The 20,469-nt window shown below is 35.7% G+C and overlaps 1 protein-coding gene across 14 annotated transcripts in view; it reads left to right on the top strand.

Moving 5' to 3' along the window:
* IL15 (interleukin 15) overlaps positions 1-20,469 on the top strand; it is a 104,322-nt gene that overhangs the window by 14,983 nt on the left and 68,870 nt on the right. For 10 of the 14 annotated variants that reach the window (XR_008679095.2, XM_063705562.1, XM_063705560.1 and 7 more), the window contains exon 2: positions 5,253-5,374. The exons of 2 other annotated variants lie outside the window; for them this stretch is intronic. Coding sequence is in view for 1 of the 12 variants with exons in the window: in XM_055384730.2 (XP_055240705.2) it covers positions 5,253-5,374 (122 nt within the window). In the remaining 11 variants the exon portion in view is untranslated. Of the gene's footprint in view, positions 1-5,252; positions 5,375-7,059; positions 7,373-20,469 lie in introns of those variants that run through there. 2 more of the 14 variants (XM_055384739.2, XM_055384740.2) reach the window with 1 other exon arrangement.

Genomic DNA, 20,469 nt, shown 5'->3' on the forward strand with positions numbered 1-20,469 from the left:
AGTCTCTAGACCCCAGTCCATTCCATGGTTCTGGTAAGATTAGGAAAGCTCCAAATTTCATCAAGAAGTTCTCAATCTCAATTTTACATGAACTATAGTTTTGGAAATTGTAATACGTTAATGATGAATAGATGCGAATGATCGTAGTCTGTATGGAGTATAATAAAAGAATAGATGAACACTTCCACCATTATTTACACAACACATCCAAAGAGAGAGATTCCACGGTGTGCGTGTGTATATATATACACACCATATATACGTATATACACACACACCATCTATATATATACATATATATAAACACATATATACACACATACACAATGAAATACTATTCAGCCATAAAAATATTAAAATCACGTCTTTTGCAGCAACATGACGGAATTGGAGGCCATTATCTCAAGTGAAACAAATCAAAACAGAAAGTCAAATGTGGTATATTGTCACTTAGAAGTGGGGGCTAAGTGATGTGTACACATGGACATTGAATGTGGAATAATAGTCATTGGAGAATCCAAAAGGTTTGGAGGATGGAAAGAGGTTGAGGGATGAGAGATTACTTAATTGTACAATGTACATTATTCTGGTGATGGTTACACTAATAGCCCAGACTTTACCTCTATGCAATATAGCCATGTAACAAAACTGCCTTTGTACGCCTTACATTTTATTTTTTTAAATGAATGTTGTGGTCCCACCACATGGACCACATTTAATGTTAGTTTCCTAGAAGTATGTTTTATAACTGAATGGAGATAATTTTCTATATTGTGTTCCAATCCAGATGATATATATATATATTCGGTAAGATTTTTCAATTTTCTTTGTTCTCACTCTGTATTTGTCAAAAATTAATTTTATGAATAATTTGGTCATGTAAGTTAATAATGCAGGCTTAGTTACTCAGGGATTGCTCTGGAGCAAGAAAAAAGTTACTCACTTCTACCTTCTGTACCCCTTCATCTTTCACTCCGCCACTGCCAGTAAAACCCTCCAAAGAAATCCGACATCTTAGACTACAAAAAATGGAGCCATCTTGGGAAACCTGTAGCAAGTACACCCAGCAGAAAGGGTCAAAATCTTAAAGACTGTGACAAATCTGTAATCCCACAGAAGGGATGAGGCATGCCAAGTGTTTGATGTCTACAAAAACCATTTTCCTTAGACAAAAGCTGAAAGGCATAGGAGAAGTAATATAAAGAGGAAAAAATGAAAAGCAAAAATTATAAAGAAGACAAGAATGGCAATCTATTTATAATAATAGTTTTGATAACAACCATTTAGATAAGAATAGTTAATGAGGCCAGTGAAAGAGGAGATAAAGTACTAAAACGGACTATTCTTCTATTGTGAGGACAGGATCTCTGTTAGCTCTGTCTCAGATAATTTGTACAGCCCAAGTGGAGAAGGAAGAACCAGCAGTGCTATAAAAGATAAGTTCTGCTGTCCAATCTAGGGAGAAAAAAGCAACCACACTGACCACATTAGAGCTCAGGAGTCCAAACACTGCTAGTTGCCAAATAAACTTTATTAATAGAGACAACCTCCCCCTTAGCAGTTTTATAAGCACTATTGCTTTTTTATATAGACTTGAGAAGGTTAGTTTACTTGTCAGAAAGTAGGCCAGCAAGCAATGTTTTAGAAACAAGACGTTTGGGACTGCTACAGAGATCCAGTGCTCAGGCTAAATCACGTGATACATTTCATGTGAAGCTAAGTATTTGGAACAAGAGATGCCAGAGGTCTAATCAGCAAGAATAATAAACAATTAGAAGAATGGCAGCCAAGCCTAGAGAAACTGTCTGGAGAAAGAGTGCTGGAGGATTTGTGGTCTAATGTGCATTTGTGCTTAGTAAAAGATTAGCTGTTCCTAGATTTTTAAATTTAATTTTAAGTGTTATTCCTGAGGATTATGGTAATCGCATCTCTTTGCTTCTATAAGGGATTGGTGAGAAGCAGTAGCAATATTTGAATCCAGTTATTTGTGAGTGGGAGATGTACTATATCATTAGGTGTCATTTTCACCGAATACGTTATTATCAGCAGGTAATAAGAAATGTGCATCATTACAAATTCTCATCTGGTATTTTGTGCTAAAACAGACAAGGTATGTCTTCTGTGGCAGCAGTGAGTGATCACATAGAGACTGGTGTCAAAAAATGGCTCTTATAAATTACAGGATACATTTTAATAGTTAAACAATTATCTAAAGAGGCACCACTGGAAAATTGTTTAGTAATAATTGGCTGATTTTTATGATGAAGGATAATTCAATTAAAAAAATTATTTACAGCCTCCTTTGGTTCAGAAACTGTGCCATGCTTTGGGCATTCTAAATGAATTTTGTCTTCCAGGAGTTCATCTTCTAAGCAGCTTTATGGAGAATGTCATAGTTTTTCCCAAATTTTCTTCATATGTGATTAGACAAAATATTTAAATCTGTGCTATATAATATTTTGTGGTATTTTGATTTTAATTTTATGAGTGGATAATACATTCCCATGGTTTAAACTTCAAAAGGTTCAAAGCGCTTTCCAATTCCCTTCTATAGATGCAACCAGTGCTATCATTTTCTAGTGTATGTCCTTACAAATGTTTTGTGCAGACACACAAAAATGCACATATATATTTAACCATCCCCCTTTCTGAAAACAAATACACACTGTTGAGTTACCTTTTTCTTTTTACTTTGAGAATACACCTTGGATATATTTTCATGCTAATATTAAAATCAACTTCCCATTCTTTTCTATGGATGTATAATATTACATTGCATGCATGTAATGTAATTTACTTAAGCAGTACCCTACTGATGGACATTTAGGTTTTTTCCATTCTTTTGCTATTACAGGAAATATTCACATGAGTAATTTCAACACTGATATTCTAAAGTGAGCTAGAGTGACTGCATTCCTGTTTCCCAGCCCATATTCCATAGAACACAAGTCTCATGAGATGTTCAATATCCGAAAGGGTTCTATAGTTAAATAACTTTGATTAACTCTGGGTATTTGTTGATGTTTATAGTGCACACTGTCAAATTAAAAGAAATCTTGCAATAATCTGCTTCGATGTAATCCAAGTGTTTCCCGACCTCACATTTTCTCAAGGAACGGAATACACTATTGTTTTAGGTCAGGTTCCTGGGAAGCAGACTGAGATAGAAATATACATGCGAGAGGCTTACTGGGGCATGTTCTAAAGAACAACACCTGATGGAAGTAAGGGCAGATCAAAACAGGGTGGGCAGAGGGAGAAGGTGGACTGTGATGCAGTTGGAACAGTGGCCTCACTGGATCCAACAGGGAGCCCTCTAGAGGCAGGATGGCCCTTTGGGGATGTTCCAACTCTGGAAGGGAAGCAGGCCAGATTCCTGGAAGGGAGAGCTTTCTTCCATTGAAAGCATTTCTCAGGAGGGGCTCAGCTATGAGCTGTCAGCTGGAACAATGAATTTCATTGTTCACTACAACTCTGTATAGAATCTTCAAATTTTTAAAGGAAATGCTTATCAGTTCCTAGAGTGTCTTGCTGGTCAGAGCAAGTCACTTGGTCTCCAGGGACTCAGTTTCTTGCTGTATGAAATATGGATGCTTAGCTGAAAGTTCTTTAGAGTTTATAACATTCTTTGCATCTATTTCCATTTCAGTATGTGCTAATTGAATTCCAAGGTCAGACATAAGTTTTCCCAAACACATACTTGGCCATATAGAGGCCTATGATGTGGATAGATAAGCTCTAACTTTTTAATATTTCTGCTGTGCAGTTATGGAAAAAAAGTGCATTGTCATAATGCTTTCAAGTATATGTTACTTAACTTGGGGCAGACTCTTGGGGCAAAATTGCATAAGAGATGAATTAGAGCTTTTTATTAAAATATAAAAATATATTTTTAAAATATTTTGGTTACCTCTTGTTGGGTGTTTGCTGGAGAAGCTAGCTTGCTATCTTCCTAGGAACATTGGCCCATATTGATAAAATTGAGGAAATATACTGGCATAGGGTGTAAAAGAGAGAGGAGCATAACTGGCTTTAAAGCACATTCTTAGGAGCTCTTATTTATTCTCCTTTTAGAAGCTCAAGGAAGCAAACAGGTATAGACAAACAGCTATAGCAATTTCTCAGGGACCTTCCATTTGGGAATCAGATGGGTCTAAATGCTCATCCTATGTCATTTATGGTACTTGTGAATTTCATTCTCATGCTCCTGCAGGATTCATCAATTGTGGTTGTTATTGATGGAAGCTTGTTTCCTGGTAGGAGGGGAGAAAGGGCTCAGGGAATGGGCCTCTCTTAAGTGTGCCTGGTAGAGTTGATGAAGGTTCATAAAGAGGATGGAAAATATATCCAAGAAAAAGAAAATGTTCTTTTAAGATAAGGAAATGGGAAGTGAAATCAAATTTAAGGCGGTATTATACAAACATGATGCAGAGAAAAAAGCAAAAAGAAAAAAAACAATTCTAAGATTGGTGGCTGTATGGGTGTAAGATCAACTTTTAAACTGAATGTAAGTTTTTCTAAAAAACCTTAATCTTTTTCTTCAACACAAAGCTTCATATGGATTCTTGGATCATACTGAAATTTGATTAAGATGTTTCTTAATTTATTTTATAAAATATAAGTTATACTACTTTACTTTTTTAAATGGCATAATAAGTTGGGTTACCCTTACAAAAAACATAGAAGTTACACTGTTTTTAGGTTTTCTAATCATATAATCTGTTGCCATATTTATACTCCCCTGAATCACATATACCTTAAAATATTATACTATATTATGGTGGTGTGTTTTACTACTTCGTATTTGAGTGGAGACTTTGCCACTTCACTTTTAGAATAAACGTTTACAACTTATTTTCAACACCTTCTTCAGACTTGGTCAATAACAATATCAAACACACAAATACACTTGACATCACGTGTGCTTTGTGATATTTTGTGATAAAGAGAAAGACAATTTACTAGAGAGCTATATGAAGCATTATAGGTTTTAAAAAATGATATATGATTTTTTTCTCCAAAATGATGTAGCTCTAGTCAGCAAGGACATGAGTTAAATTATGCAGAACTCTGAGGATTGTAGAAAAGATTTCCCCAAGAAGTTCAGTCTTGACTTATGCAGTTTTCTCCATATGAGTCTTCCTGTTTTTTTATAGCATGATCAGGTATGTAGGTAACCATAAATCTGAGGAAGGGAGGATTACTCAATACATAATTATTAATCCTCTTATCCGTACCTTTGACTCTTACAGAATCCATTCCAATATATGGCCATGTGGCTCTTTGGAGCAATGTTCCATCATGTTCCATGCTGCTGACGTCACATGGAGCACAGAAATCAATGTTAGCAGATAGCCAGCCCATACAAGATCGTGTAAGTAAAGTTTTAAAAGTTTTATCATGCAATACAGATACTTTTATATAATAGCATAACTAATAATAAGGAAGATATGGCAAAACAGGTGAAGTTATATATACTCACAGCTTTTAAAATGAGCATCTTGGTTTAAAAAATATACCCTTTGTTATTGCATGCTTAAAGCATATATTTGAGGGCACAGAATATTGCACATATTTTTTTTTCTGAAAAGAGCCACTTAGTAAATATTACAGGCTTTGAGAGTCAAATGCTCACTGTCACAATGAGTCAACTCTGCCCTATTACCTGAAAGAAGCAATAATCGTGTAGGTGTATGGCTATGTCCCACCAGAACTATTTACAAAAACAGGCGGCTGATGAGGGTTGGCCTCTGGGTCATAGTTTGATAGTTTGTCAATTCTAGGCATATAAAATGACAGAATTGTGCATATCACTTTCTGTATATTACTGGGTTAATTTTGAAAGAAATTGCGTGCTTAAAATTAAATAATAAGTGTAATCAAACTATCTAATTTTTGAATGAGTTTATGTAAGGATATTAGAAGATAATGTAGATTAGATTTTTTAAATGACTAATTGAGTCTTTTGAGGAGTATTTTAGAAAAATGTAAGGTCAAGTTCAGTCTCGATAACTAAACAAAATATAGTAAGGTATAACTTGATGATGGAGATATGTTCTAAGAAATGCATTGTTACACAATTCTGCTGTGGGAACATCCTAGGCTGCACTGACACAAACTGAGATGGTATAGCCTATACATGCCTAGTCTATATGGTATAGCCAGTTGGTTCTAAGCTACAAACCTGTACAGCATGTTACTGTACTGAATACTGTAGGCAATTGTAACACAATGATAAGTATTTGTGTATCTAAACATAGAAAAGATACAGTAAAAATATAATATAAAAAATAAAAAATTATATCCTGCATAGGCCACTTAAGATGGATAAATTTTACAATACTGGAAGCTGCTCTGGTTGATTCAATGAGTGAGTGGTGGGGGAATGTGAAAGCCTAGGACATTACTTCACACTACTGTAAACTTTATAAACACTGTACACTTAGGTCCTACAAAATTTATTAAAATATTTTTCTTCTTTTAATAATAAATTAACTTTAGATTATTATAATTTTTTAAAGTTAAGAAACAAACATTTTCTTTAACTTTTTGACTTTTGTAATAACACAACTTAAAGCACAAACATATTATACAGCTGTACAAAAATGTTTTTCTTTACATCCTTATTCTGTAAGCTTTTTTCTGTTTTTAAAAATTTTTAATTTTTACTTTTTAAATTTTTTTATTAAAAACTAAGACATAAACTCACACATTAGCCTAGGTCTACACAGAGTCAGGATCATCAACATCACTGTCTTTCTCCTCCGCGTCCTATCTCACTGGAAGGTCTCCAGGGGCAGTAACACACATGGAGCTGTTATCTCCTATGATGTCAATGCCCTCTTCTGGAATATCTCTGGAAGGTACTACCTGAGGCTGTTTTACAGTTAACTTTTAAGAAAATATAAGTAAAAGGAGTATACCATGCAATAATGATAAAAAGTATAGTATAATAAATACATAAACCAGCAACATAGTTATAATCAAGTATTATGTACTGCATATAATTTTATGTTATACTTTTATATGACTGGCAGCACAGTAAGTGTGTTTCCACCAGCATCACCATAAATTGAACAATGCACTGTGTTATGACATTATGACGTCAATGTGGTTTGGATTTGTGTCTCCATTGTTGGAGGAGGGGGTCTGGTGGGAGGTAATCAGATCATGGGGCACACTTCCCCCTTGCTGTTCTCATGATAGTGAGTTCTCACGAGATTTGGTTGTTTAAAAGTGTGTAGTACCTCCCCCTGCTCTCTTTTCCTCCTGCTCTGGCCATGTAACACATGCCTGCTTCCACTTCATCTTCTGCCATGATATTGTTTCCTGAGGCTTCCCCAGTCATGCTTCCTGTATAACCTGCAGAATTGTGAGTCAATTAAACATTTTTTTCTTTATAAATTACCCAGTCTCAAGTAGTTTTTTATAGCAATGCGAGAATGGACTAATACAGACATCTTTGTCACCAGCTGCTAGGAATTTTCAGCTCCACTATAATCTCATGGGACCACCTCATTGTATATGCAGTACTTGTCATTGACTGAAACTTCATTATGGGGCGTGTGACTTTAAAGCCACAGAAATAAATCCAAGCATCTGGCTTCTTACTGGTAAAGTGAATATATACATTTCATTTTCACTTTCAGTTATAATTTCTAATTAACACCCTCAGATAGAATTCTGTAGCATGTATACTAGATCAAGATAAACAGTAGAATAAGTAAAGGACTTTAAGGAAATTGAAACATTTTATAAGAACTCTAAGAGGAAAAAGGCAGTTTATTTTTCCATCATTTTTAGTATGAGAAAATAAAATAACTATAAATTCAAAGAAAAAACATGGAAATCATGTTCTTTGACAGTAATTATTTATAAACTGAAACTTACCCCTTAATTTCATAAACTTCCTAGAAATTATTGTTTCTTGGAATTTTTTTTTTTTTTTTTTTGAGACAGAGTATTGCTCTGTTGCCCAGGCTGGAGTGCAGTGGTGCGATCTCGGCTCACTGCAAGCTCCGCCTCCCAGGTTCACGCCATTCTCCTCCCTCAGCCTCCTGAGTAGCTGGGACTACAGGCACCCGCCACCGCGCCCGGCTAATTTTTTTTGTATTTTTAGTAGAGACGGGGTTTCACCATGGTCTCGATCTCCTGACCTTGTGATCCACCCGCCTCGGCCTCCCAAACTGCTGGGATTACAGGCGTGAGCCACCGTGCCCAACCTGTTTTTTGGAATTTTTATTAAGAATTCCCCAAACTCAAGAACAAGTTTCCTAGTGTCTTTTTTTTTTTTTTTTTTTTTTGGAGATGGAGTCTTGCTTATTCACCCAGGCTGGAATGCAATGGCATAATCTTGGCTCACTGCAACCTCTGCCCCTTGGGTTCAAGCAATTCTGCTGCCTCAGCCTCCTGAGTAGCTATGATTACAGGCACATGCCACCATGCCCAGCTAATTTTTGTATTTTTAGTAGAGACGGAGTTTCACTATGTTGGTCAGGCTGGTCTCGAATTCCTGACCTTGTGATTTGCCCACCTCGGCCTCCCAAAGTGCTGAGATTACAGGCATGAGCCACTGCACCCGGCCAGTGTCTTATTGATACACACAGATTAGGTATTGCTACCATTGAGGGGTTAAAAAAGAAGCAGGGGGAAATTTTGAGTATTGAGTGATAATATTTGAGACATTTTTAGTAATAGCAATGTGGTTGTGAAGTGTCTTGTCACTGAGATATTGATGGAAATGAATAAACATTCTTTTTAAAAAAATTTATTCTGATTAATTCTGTGGCAAATAAGCTATGGCAGGGGAATTTTGCTTAAATGAAATCATGCTTGAAATATGCAAGAGATTTAAACAGGGATCTCCCCTAGTATATGAGTAGTAAATAAGTGTTTTGAAGTCATAAGAAGAGTGTTGTGTGCCTTCTGTTTTTCTTTTTATGAGTTCTGTTTGATTCCTACATTTTTTAGGTTCAGCTTCCTTTGTTGGGATACTTAAAAACAGGTACATTTTGATTGCTTATTTCTTGGTGGCCAGTGATAGTTATTCATGTCAGGATTTAGGTGGAATTAAAGACCTCAAGTATCTCTTTCAATTTGCACAGTAAAACAGGCAAGTAAGTGTAATTTGTTCCTTGGTGAGCTCTGCTCTTACTGTAACAAGAACCCAGAAAGGCACTATTTGTATCAGTTACTCCCTTGAAGGTAGCTTTTATTTTGGATAGTCAACTGGGGAATGTAATGCGCTCCATGCTAAAGAAACTTTCGCTGTGAAACATTTCTGCCAACCGAATCTCACTTGTAGTCTTTATCATGATTTCTTTGCTATAATTTTTACATTCTGAAAATAAATGCATTTATAAAGCAGAATTTGGGTATAAACTAAGTTACTAGGAACCTCACCAGTGCATGCTTTCACTCAAGGCCCTTCCTCTTTTATTTTAGCTGGGGATGCAGCTTACAAGCTTGGGTGGCCTTGAGTCACCACTTTTAACTCAATTTAGTTAAAGCTTTTAATTTTGTTTCTTATTATCTCTTTGATTATCAGGGTGTAATGCGCTCATTATAGAAGAGTGAAAACTACAGAAAAGTTTAAAGTGGGGAAAATATCACCAGTTGCTGTAATTACTAGAAGGCAACTAAACACATGACTGTTAACACGGTTATTTTGTTTACGTGGTTGTTATAAAAAAGATTGAAAAGTTGCGTTCTGGTTTTGCTTGTTTACCAGGAAATTGTGACATTTCTCTGTGACATTACATAAGTAAACATTATTTTAATGTGTATATAATACTCTAAAATAGGTTCCAACCTATCATTCCTTTCTCTAATTGTTGATTATTATAAATAGCACTTCAGTGATTATATTTTTGAATAAATTTTGTCCAAATTTGTGATAATTCATTAGATACATTTCCTAGGAAGGGAACTAAGATGTCTAAAGTATAAATATTTTAATGGTGCTCTTATCCCAAAAATGATGTACAAATTTACACTTTTGTCATCCCTACACCTTCATCATCTCTATGTGAGTCTTGGTGATATTGCATCCTCACCAGTGCTGATGTTTCACAATCCTTTCCAGTTCTATGAAGAATAGGGCAGCAGTTTATGCCAAATGTAATTCTCTTGGAAACCACAGAGAAAATTATGAGAATGGCATTGAAGGGAATCCCACAAACTAGGTCTAGCAAAACCCAGAGACAGTGAGTAACCATAAAATCCAGAACGTGTTACTGTAGATAGGCAAAAGCAACTGAAATTAGCAGAATTTGTGCAGGAAATACTGCCAGGAAGAATGAGAGTGTGGAGGAGCCACAGTGATAGCAGGTGTTGATGACTGTCATCAGGTAAGTATTCTAAGAAGGAAAGAGACCTGTTTTGAGTGGGAGCTAAACTCAAATAGGGAGTCATTCCTGGGAGAATTGGAGAAAGATGTTTTTGTTCCCACAAGAGGCAGATCTCAGAAAGCACATCTTTCAAAAAGGAGAGAAATGCATTGGAAGGAAGGGGTTGTATCCCTTGGTGGCAGTTTCTAGTGAGGAAGCTGGAGGAGCTCACAGATGGTGCACGTGCCATTCCTCGTAAGATCCAATGGACTTCACAAGGTGCATCCTGACAGGCAGAATCGGATTCCTGCCTGCATTGTGCACTTAGTGCCTGGGATTTTTCTCCTTGTATGGAGATGCGGACCAGTTAACAGCCTGTGTGGCTCATCTTTGACCAATGGGATACAGAAGTTGGCAACACATTCTTCCCCTTTTCTCTGCCTGGGTGTGACCTCTTAAAGTACAGTTTGTGTACCGCTGTGCACTTAGAAATGGCGAGCTCTGTTGCACTCCCTTATATTGGCTCCCTCCACCCTCCATTTCTGTTTTTTGTTGTTGTTGTTGTTGCTATTATTTCTTCTCCTTATTTTCACTTCTTTCTGCTTTCCTGGAATCATACCCCTCAATAAAATACTTTTTTCTGTGTCTCATGATGATGTCGTACCCGTCATACCTGTATTGTTTTTCTGATTTCTATTGGGATTTCTTTACTGTTCCATGGATTATTTAAAAATGTATTGCTTAATTTTCAAGCAATTGAAGATTCCCTAGTTGTCTTTTTTGTTTTTAGATTTCACAGCCAGATTTCTTTCAGAGAATAAAACATTAAGTACTTTTAGTCCTTTTAGTTTTGTCATGACTTGCCTTAGGCCCAACATATGGTTAATTTTGGCAAATGTTCCAAGAGGACCTAACAAAAGTAAGTTTTGCCATTGAGTACAATGCACCTTAGAGAACAGGTAGGTCAAGTTTATTGTTTTTTCCACATCTACTCTGTCCTTGTTGACTTTTTCTTTTACTGTGTATTCTATCAGCTTTTGAAAGAGATGTTTTTAAATTACCCGCAATGACGGTGAATTTGCCTATAAGCCTTAAAGCTGTGATTCTAGAAGACTATAGATTTTGGAATGTGAGACCTTCCTGGTAGTTTGACCTTTTCATAGTTAAGAAATGCACACCATCATCTTTGTAATAAGGCTACCTGCCTTAAAGTCTGCTTTGTTATTAGTATAGCTACCTCAGCTTATTTCATTTAATATTGCATGATATATATTTTCTCATCCATTTACTTTCAGCCTGTTTTTGTCTCTGTGTTATGTATGTGCATCTCTTGTAAACAGCATGTAGCTGTGTTCTTTGTTACTGTTTTGAATTCAGCCTGACAATCTTAGTCTTTTACGGAGTATTTAGTTCATTTTTATTTAATGTAATTACCGATGTATTTGTGTTTGTATTCATCAACCTATTTTTTTCTGTTTGACTCATTTTTTACGTAGCTTTTTCTTCCTTTGTTGTTATTACTTAGCTATTTCAACACGCATCCTTTGCATATTACATTCTATCTAATGACTTGTTTTAAGAAGAGATAATTGCAGTTTGATTTAAACCCTTAAAGAAGAATAAAAACTTCAAATTGTTTCCGTGAAGTGAGAATGCCACTGATATCTAAGTTTGATAAAAATTTCACAAAAAAACTATTTCCCAATTTTATTTATGAATATCAGTGCAAAACTCTTCATATTATTGGCAGAAAAAAAATCCAGCAACTCATTAAAAAAGTAATCATTAAAAAAGTAATATCATGATCAAGTAGGGTTCATTCTAGGAATGAAAGATTGTGAACTCTATTAAAATAATTTATCATATTAATTGGTCTAAAAATCATATGTTGATTTCTATAGATGCTGAATATTTATTTGACAAAATTCAACAGCCATTGTGGATATTTTTTAAAAAGACCACTCAATAAAATAAGAGTTAAAACATTTTATAAACAAGGTGAACTGACAAACTATTTATGCTGTAGGGGCAGAAATGGGGTGATCCCTTTCTTCCCTATTATAAAGGTCACAGCCTACACACCCTTATAACGAAAGACAGATTAACAAGAGAAATGCATAGCACATTTATTTGATCATAGTTTTATGTGATACAGAAGCCTTCAAAAATGAAGACTCAAAGACTCAGGGTAAACTATCCATTTTCATACTGGTCTTTTTGGAACGTTTATGGAGACTTCATTAGCTAGGCATGATTGAAGCATAAATGGCCAATGTAGAACTGTGCTTGGCAAAAACGGCATGATCTAATGTTAATAGACCTGGTAGGGAAATTTTGACAAGGCCTGTTCAGATTCTTCTTGCCCTATCTATGCAGCATTCTTTCCTCCCAGGTATGGGATATGGCCCATCTGGAATGAAGTCTTAGTTTCTTTTTGGCCAACTGTTACGTGGAAAGGTCGGGGAAGTTTAGAGTAATATTTTTAGGTTTTATGCCTGGCTTTGGTGAAAAGGGGTTCTGGCTCCTATGACCTGCTTTGAGGAAGAGGGCTTCTAGTTTCTGCAGGTCTCCTTGGGGAAGAATGAGGCTAGGGGAAGAATGAGGCTGAGAGGAGAGAGTAGGAGATCAGAGAGAAACTTGCTTCTGAGACTGCTTCTGAGGCCTTCATTTTGAAATATTATTTTTTGAGCCCTAAGAATGCACACAAACAAACAGAAACACACATGCACACAAACACACAATCTTGTCTCAAAGCCATTTTGTAATGAATAACAAAACACTAGAGGCATTTCTGCTTATTCTGTTAAAAGTATAAATCAGATAAGGACGCACAATTCTCAACCCTGCTACTGATGCTGTACCAGAGATTTTAACCAACAAAGCAGATACAAGAGACAAATTAAGTCTTAAGCTCTAAGACCTAAGCAGGTGGAAGTAAAACCTTTACGTTTCTGTGACTTAATATTTAGAAAACCCCCAAATAACCTGTGAGAGTTTCTAACCATTACTCAATTCCAGCAACTGAAATAGGAAAAACAGAGATAAATCTGACTCATTAAAAAAATTCTTTGGTGGGTAAAAAAAAACCACACACACACACACACACACACACACACACACACACACACCAACAACAAAAAAACCCTCTGGGGAAATTCAAAAGAATGATAAACTGGGAAAAATATTTACTTCTCCAATCACCAAGCATTTTCCCCCTAATATATTAAGAACTTTTAGAAACTGGGGCATGTGGGGAAGTACAAGCTATAGAGCTGTTGGCAAAGAACATAAATGAACAGTTTATATAAAAAGAATTGCAAATAGCATTTCAACTCATAAAAAAGATATTCAGCCCCACATAAGACACCAGTTGTTATTTGATTTTATTTAAGAAATGAGAGAATATAAGTATATATTTCTAAATTTGCTTGCGTTTTATAAAGAAACTTTCAAGGAAGCACAAGAATTAATAGAAATGGTTGCCTACAGAGACCAGAGTGGAGGGACAACAAATAGGGTGAATGGGACAGGAATTGAAGCCTAATTCTTACATACATACTTTCTCATATTGTTTCATTTTTTAGCCATGTGAATATATTACTTTTATAGAAAAATATATAAAAATACAAATTTGCAATTCCTTTATTTAAGGTGAAAAATTTCACCTCTTTTGATTACTGTGTAAGTTGAGTTCTTTAAAGTGTTCATGTGCTATTTGTATTTTCATTTCTTAAAATTATCTGTTCAACTTCTTTATATTTAGAGATATTTTTGTTTTGTTGTTTTTTTAACCAAACTTTATAATTCCTTAATATGTTAAGGAACCAGTACATTTTATCATTTTTATTTCACCTTTTAAAAGTCTGGTTATCCTATCATTTTGTTTATTATACATTAACTTAGAGAAATTAATAATTCTTATTTTGTCAGATCTATCAGTCTTCCTGTGTTGACTTTTTAAGAAACATTACTATATTTTATTTCTGAAATGACACCCAAATGCTAAACGTTTAATAAGAATCATATCAATTTTAAGGAAATTGATTATCACTGGCTGACCTTTCACTTCAAACTGCCCTCTTTTTAATAAAAGCATAAAACATTTCAAAGGGATCATGACAGTGTATTTTATTTTATGGCCTAGTATTTTTTTAATATATACTAGGTCTAGTTCCTCTTTATTCCTTTTCTATTTAAAAATTATTTTCACCAGTAGACATTTTTGGATGAACTTACGGATCATAGTGTCAAGTTCGCTTCTTATGTCAATTCTTATATGTCAATTTCACTTCCAAATTTCTTATGAAATAATTTGGAAAAATGATATTTCTGTAATATATAGTTTCCATCTAGGAATAAAGTATGCTTCTCAGATTATTTAATTGTTCTTTTTGCCTTTCAATCTAGTTTTATTGATTTCTTTGTATATTTCCATACATTACCATATTCATTCCTAACTATGGTATAATTTTGTTGCTAATGTGGATTAGGTAATTTCCCCTACATATTGATGAGACATGGAATGATGAATATAAGAGTTGTTGATATTATGATGTATATATTTTGGTTTCTGTCCATAGTTTCTGTCTCATAACTCCCATAGACCTTGTTATTTCCTAGGTGACTACAACAATAAGTATATGTCTTTTGTTAAAGTATTTAGTCTTTTGTTCTTGGTTTCTGAAGCAGCTTCCAAACAGCTTTTAAGTAATAAAGGTGAAAGACAGCCTTTTGTCATAATGTTGGGGCTCTTTAGGGCTCAGAAGCAGGACTCAGAAAACAGAATCTCTCTCAGACTCATCCTTTTTATTTATTTATTTATTTGTATTTATTTTTTTTGAGACGGAGTCTCGCTCTGTCGCCCAGGCTGGAGTGCAGTGGCACGATCTCGGCTCACTGCAAGCTCCGCCTCCCGGGTTCACGCCATTCTCCTGCCTCAGCCTCCCGAGTAGCTGGGACTACAGGCGCCCACCACTACGTCCCCGGGCGTGGTGGCTCACGCCTGTAATCCCAGCACTTTGGAAAGCCGAGGCGGTCGGATCACGAGGTCAGGAGATGGCTCCCCACCATTTAATTTAAAATTTTCAATTTTATAAGACAGGGTCTCACTCTCTCAGCCAGCCTGGAGTGCAGTGGCACAATCTTGGCCCAGTGCAGCCTTGACCTCCGGGACTCAGGTGTTCCTCCCATCTCAACCTCCTGAGTAGCTGGAGCTACAGGTGCACACCACCCTGCCTGGCTAATTGTTTGTGTTCTTTTGTAGAGATTTGGTTTCACCATGTTACCTATGCTGGTCTCAAGCTATCTATCCATCTCAGCCTCCCAAAGTGCTGGGATTACAGGCGTGACCCACCCCACCTGGCCCTTCTGCTTCCCCCCACTTTTTTTTTTAACTTTCTCCTTTTTCTCCCCAAGGAAGGCCATAGAAACTAAAAATATACTCTCATCTTCCCTCCTTTGTGTCTTGGAGCTGGCCATGAAGAAATTGTCTGATTGTAAGTCATAAGATCCCCATTTCTGAAGGGGTCCTGCACCATACCCAGGAAGAAGGAATGCTGCACAGAGAGGCCAAGAAAAGTCTAAACAGTCCTTGCTGGGTTGCCCCACTCAGCCTATTCATATTAGGTCATACTCTCTTTGTCCAGTCGTATTTTTACATGATTGTCCATGCTTCCAATCATTCCTATCCAATGAATTTTCCATAAGAGGCCCAGAAAGATAGAATATGGGAGCTCCTGAATAGCTGAACTTGTGGAAGCTTGCAGAAAGGTGAAGAAGAACTCATCCACGTGCGGGTGGGTGGCACATCCCATTTACACAGGAATGGAAGCGCTTGTGCTCAGGACCCTTTAGACCTCACCCTATGCATCTCTTCATCTGACTGTTTATTTGTATTTTTAAAAATATCCTTTATAATAAAGTTGTAAATGTATTTCTCTGAATTATGTGAGCCAGTCTAACGAATTAATCAAACCCAAGGACCGGGCTGTGGGAACTCTGATTTATAACTGATCGGTTAGAAGCCCAGGCGAAATAACCTGGGGCTTGTGGGAACTGAGCCTCCAACCTGTGTGATCTGATGCTGTCTCCAGGTAGATAGTGTCAGGATGCTATTTCCAGGTAGAGAGTTGGGTGTCCACTGCAGAAACTGATTGCTTGCTTGTTGGTTAGGAGAAATCCCCACAAACTTGGTCACAGAAGTTTTCTGTATTGATTGTTGTGGTGTGAGAGCAGAGAAAAAACTGTTTTTCCACCCAGCACCTATGGTTTAATTCATACCTTTTTTTTCACTCTGTATGCCACTTACTTTAAAAAAATTAAAATGTGAGTGTCTTGTCTAGCCAGCAAGATTAAGAAATAAGTTTGTCTTCTGCTTTCCGGGGCTCTGTTTATTCAGTTATAGGAAGGAAGGGTAGAGTTGAATCAAATATTAATTCTTAAAACATCTTTTGGTTTTTTATTTCTTTTATAATGTGAGGTACTGCGGGGTGTATTTATTTTTTTCTTGGTATCCTAATGTATATAATACTTCGAAAGTTGTCGGAACCCTCTAGGGATTAGATATACATGCATAGATAAATAAGCATGAACATCACTGTCGTCATCTACCATTAGTGAGCTTATTTATTTAATTCTTTCTCTTATTTTAATTTTCTGGTACAATAGGTTAATATTCTGTGAAAACCAACCTGACATTCTTAACCTTCTCATGGGACATTAAACTTTGACTACTGTCACAGTTAGTAAAGTTCACTTTACAGAAATTTAATTTGTGCATTAAAATGTATATATACAATTATCTTTTATTAACACATATTTTACAGTTGTGATTAAATCACTGTATAATTTTATTAAAACATATGAAATGATTGATTTTGAGATAGAGATAATACATAGTGCCACATATGGCGGGAAATACACGCACATCCTTGTTGAGAGGTATTTTCTTTAGGATGGAAGGCCCTTTGAGAGAGATACTGCAGCTCTCCTGTGCCTCAGCCTACCTCCCTGGGCCAGGTGTCTCTGATGTGGTGGGTTCAGCTTCCTTTATGCCACTTGGCCACTGCCTCTTCAGTGCAAGCCTCTGACTCTCCCCTCAGCTATCTTCCATGCTCCCTGTGGGTTTTGGCAGAAACTTCTGGATTCCTTCCAGAGAAGAAGCTTAGATGAGTGAACTCAATCTTTCTCTCTGCCTACCTAGTTTTCACCTTTGTTGTCACATTTGGTCGTTTCTTGAGTGAGACTACCCTTCATGTTGGTATCTGTCAGGAGTTTGGCTGGGTTGTCGGGGACTAAGCATGCCACCAAATCCACTCTCAATCCCCTACTGGTATGTCAGTACTGGATGAGAATTTAGCTCACATAGGTCTTCCTCTTCCTTTTTTCTCTTTGCCTTCCCACCCACTAGCTGAAATGCCAACTTGCATCACATCCTTTTTCTCCTAAGGGCAACCTCCTGTTTAGCCTCCATTGACAAATCATGTTTCCATTCTCTACCATGGTAGAAACTCAATTTAGACCAACTTTCATTTTCATGATTGAAGCCTTAGGAAAGCTAGACAATAGGGATTTACAAACAGGAGATTACACTGGTTTATTCTAAGAGGAGCCTAACTTCGTGCTAAAAACGTGAATGCAAGACAGGCTGCCTAGTTTCTTGTTCTGGGCTGTCACTTACTAGATGTGTCACTTTAGGTAAATAATGTAATTTCTTTTTTCCTCAGATTTGTCATCTTAATGGCAATCTGTTACAACAACTTTATAAGAAAGGGATTATTTTATCATCATTTTATGATGATAATTTAAATGTCATTTAAAATGATGACAAAAGAGTCCCTTTCTTAAAAAGTTGCTGTAACAAAAAATTAGTTAAGAACCTAAAATAGTAACTGAAAAGTAATAAATATTTGGTATCTGTTAGCTAATACCAAATATTAGGAGGCTAAATGAAAAATGTAAAGTTGGAAATGCAGGTGCCTAATTAATTGAGACTTTGAAAGTGCCTGGAATTTAGACACACAATGTGGCAAGCAACAAGAAGCCTTGAAATAATTTGAGTGGTTGTGTGATGAAAGTAGTGTTGACTTAAATTAGTTCATTAGGAGTATATTAAGAGTGAGACAGCGATTGTATTTACAGGACTTCAGCCTTAAGGTGATGAAGGCCTAGACTAAGTTGTTGCAAATAGTGGTGATAAAAGAAAACGGAGGAGATTATCAGGGATCAGAGAGAGGTTTGGGCCCAGGGTGTTTCTGAGCCAAGAATAATGGCTGCATCATGTAGAATTTAGCAGAAATAGAGAGTTAAAAGAAGAGAATGTTGTCTGGGTAGAAAAATTTTGATTTTAGATTTATTAAGTTTGAGGCAATAATAATAGGCTATTCAAGTGGAAGTATCCCGGGGGACAGGGATTGGCAAACTTTTTCTGTAAAATGCCAGATGGCAAATATTTCAGTTTTTGTGGACCAGATGTGGTCTCTGTCACATCTTATTCTTTGTATTTTTTTTTTTTACTATTCTTTTAATATATATTTAAAATGCAAAAATGTAGGACACCAAAAAAAGCTGCAATCTAACTTGGCTCATGACAGAGCCTTGACTGAGATATTGGGTCTAGAAATCTAGATTAATGTTCACCGTGTGGATAATTTGAAAACTCATGAGTAAGCATAGATGTACAGTATTCTAATTAAGATAGATTATTATTGTAAATTATATAAATATTTACATTGAAAGTGTTTTGCCCAGAAATAGATTTTACCTTATTTTTTCTGAGCCCTGTAAAGTTACTAAGGACTTCCGTCAACTAGATATAAAAATAGATTCAATAAAATTAATAAAATTTTTCAAATGTTGATTAGGATTTAAGAAAAATAGTTTCAGAAAATTTCTAATTTCATAATTCTGTGGAAATTAATGCAAAATAATGTTTGGCTTACTGGATGTCACAGAGGCTAAAAGTAATCTTTAGTTTATGAGAGTATCATGATACATGATAGAATAAGACAGGCTATAAGAATTGTAGCCAGCTGTGCTGGCATCAAGGAATTAGAATATTTATGCTTTAACTATGGGATTAAAGGGGGTTATATCCTTTCAAATTTGACTGAAATAAAGGCACTATAGATAGAATTAAATAAAAACAATATGAGTTCCTTACTTCTGTCCAAATTAACCAAATGAATGGCACAAATTGAAGAAGTCTCTTAAACTGGCCATAATTAATGAGTTCATTTATTCCCTTAATTCAAGTAGATCACTAGAGTTTAAGTCTATTTTCCTAATGGAATGTTATTGCTTGTAAGTTTAACCAACATGTTTTTCTTTTTACAACAGATTTATAGAAATATTCAATATTTTTACTAGTACAACCTAGAAATTATTTTACTTCTTTATTTAAGATGATACGTTTCAGATAAACTTTTGAAATCTATAGAGTATTACTTTCATATATGTAAATGCAGAGTGCAGATTACAGAAATTAGTTGTAGATTCAACATTATGTCCAAGTTCCAGTACCTTTATACTTGAAGTGTTTGAGAGAAACATTGGCAAATTGGAGCTTACGTAGAAAGACACATTCAGGAATATAACATATCTAAGTACTAATTCAAGTGAAAAATAGCTAAAACGACTAGTATGGAGAAGAAAGACGTTGGAGGGTCTGGGCTCATGTATGCATTGCACAATGGGCTGAGTTGTGTATATATCACAGTTGTCTTAAATATTTAAAATGGCAGAAGAAGGAGCAGACTCATTTATCTATCCATTCATCCATCCATCTAACCATTCACCCATCATTTCATATAGAAATAGCCTTCTATATGCTAGTCTTAATGTATATACTAGAGACAGAAAGATGAGTAATATAACCCCTACGTAAAGAAGCTCATAGACTAATGAGGAATCTCATATTTTGTGGGAACACTTATTACTTAGGTAAACCATTAGCTTTCATTTCCTCCTCTATAAGTCCAGATAATAATAATAATAATACATAACTCAGAGGGTTATCTATGGGGAAAAATGAAATTGTGAAAAGTACTACAAAAATGCTATAGAATGTTAGATGACATATTATTGACTGAGGGATTTCTGGATAAGAGATTACTAACTCATGTTTTCTGAATCTCGTGATTTA

Source organism: Gorilla gorilla, chromosome 3 (assembly GCF_029281585.2).
Source record: "Gorilla gorilla gorilla isolate KB3781 chromosome 3, NHGRI_mGorGor1-v2.1_pri, whole genome shotgun sequence".
In the NCBI taxonomy this organism is placed as follows: Eukaryota; Metazoa; Chordata; class Mammalia; order Primates; family Hominidae; genus Gorilla; species Gorilla gorilla.